The following is a 1,830-nucleotide window of genomic DNA, read 5'->3' on the forward strand; positions in this document are numbered from 1 at the left end:
TCTAAAATACTTGAAAATATATACAAATAGTCAAAAGTATATGTTTAAATAGTTAAAGTATACTCAAAACACCAAAAATACATAAAACATGTATTGATTTTCTATCTAAATATCCAAATCAAACCAATTTATATGTTAAGTTTTGGTATTTTGATACATGTTACTGAAATTCATATTATTTTGTTTATAAATTTTGAGAAGTTTAAAGTATATAATGAATTTTAAAATTTTGAATATAATTTAAATGAGTTATCTGAACCTGAATCAAAAACGAACCAAAATTTAAGAATACCTGAATGAAGCTGAAATCTTTGACCCCGAAAACCTGAAATCCGAATAGACCCGAACCGAACCCCGAATGCCCGAAAATCTAAAAGCCGAATAGACCCGAACCGAAATCCGAACGCCCACCCCTAGCTAATTTGGTTCAGTCGAAACAAATTTGTATATTTTATGAATAAGGAAGAATGCATGTTCTATTTGAGAAAGTATGTAAATTCAGCATTGACCGTTTTATAGTTATGAAACTGTTACACTCATCTAAACCGCATTTCTACTGATAAATCCGTTTTGTACTGATAAATCCGCTAGCTCCACTAAATTTACAACTCCTGATATAATATGAGTATTCTTATAAAGGAGATGAATTAGTCAATTAGAGCACGAGGCCTTTGACGAAAAGTTGAAAACAAAACAGTAACGCTCAGGCGCAAAACTCCACAAAACCTCTGCCCCACAGAAGCCGTACTCACTCATCATTACTCAATGCTTCAACCACACTACTCACTGTAAAGAAACCCTAACAAAATCATCTCAAAACTTGATTCTCTTTCCAAGCTTCAACATTCCCCAAGAAACACACAAAGACAGCAACCAACTTTCAATCAAGCTTTGGTTTGTTGAGTTCCAAAGAGTAGGAGACAAGAAAGAAAATGATGAGGAAGAAGAAGAAAGGCAACAACTTTATATTGTAATAACTGGCGTCAATGATCTTGATAGAGAAGTAATCGAACACAAGAAAGCTTTGTAATCACACGCAACAAGAACTCTTCTTATTAAAACCTTGAGGAAAATCTCTCAAAACCTCAACTTACAAACTCATAAAACTCACACAATATATCATCACATGATATCTCTATATATAGTTATAGTTTATCCTAATCCTATTAGTAATTATAGATTTAGATAACTCCTAAATCTACTCAACACTTATCTCCTCAATACTAATAGATTAGGATGACTTCTTTCTCACGCTTCACTCAAGCTTATGTCAACACTTTAAGCTACTGACTTTGTTTCTGTTTCTTCTTGGTACATGCCTTGGTGACTACGGCATTGGAGTCGGAATCGGCGACGGTGGAGTTTGGGTCGGCGGAGGCGGCGGCGGTGGCGGAAACCATAATTCCGATCCTGGAAATGCAGCTTACCGTGCTCTTCAATCCTGGAAATCCGCCATCACAGAAGACCCATCCGGTCTTCTCAAGACATGGGTCGGCGAAGATGTCTGTTCTTACAAAGGAATCTTCTGTTCTGGCTCGTCAGTAATCTCCATAGATCTAAACAAAGCAAATCTCAAAGGCACCATCGTCAAAGACCTATCCCTCCTCTCGGACTTAACCATCCTCCATCTCAACACCAACAGATTCTCCGGTCAAATCCCAGATTCCTTCACAGCCTTAGATTCTCTCCAAGAGCTCGATCTCAGCAACAACATGTTCTCAGGCTATTTCCCTCGAGTCACTCTCTACATCCCCAATCTCATCTACCTCGATCTCCGGTTCAACAATTTCACCGGTTCGGTTCCTCAGAATCTATTCAACAAACAGTTAG

At 37.4% G+C, this 1,830-nt stretch overlaps 1 protein-coding gene across 1 annotated transcript; it reads left to right on the forward strand.

The window, feature by feature from the left end:
* Nucleotides 1-1,235: 1,235 nt before the first annotated feature.
* LOC130507821 (leucine-rich repeat extensin-like protein 4) lies at nt 1,236-1,826 on the forward strand (the record flags this gene model as incomplete). The annotated part of the gene is made up of 1 exon (XM_057002463.1): nt 1,236-1,826. A coding segment is annotated over one exon (591 nt), but the record flags the coding sequence as incomplete, so codon positions are not given.
* Nucleotides 1,827-1,830: the final 4 nt, after the last annotated feature.

Source organism: Raphanus sativus, unplaced genomic scaffold (assembly GCF_000801105.2).
Source record: "Raphanus sativus cultivar WK10039 unplaced genomic scaffold, ASM80110v3 Scaffold6092, whole genome shotgun sequence".
Taxonomy (NCBI): domain Eukaryota; kingdom Viridiplantae; phylum Streptophyta; class Magnoliopsida; order Brassicales; family Brassicaceae; genus Raphanus; species Raphanus sativus.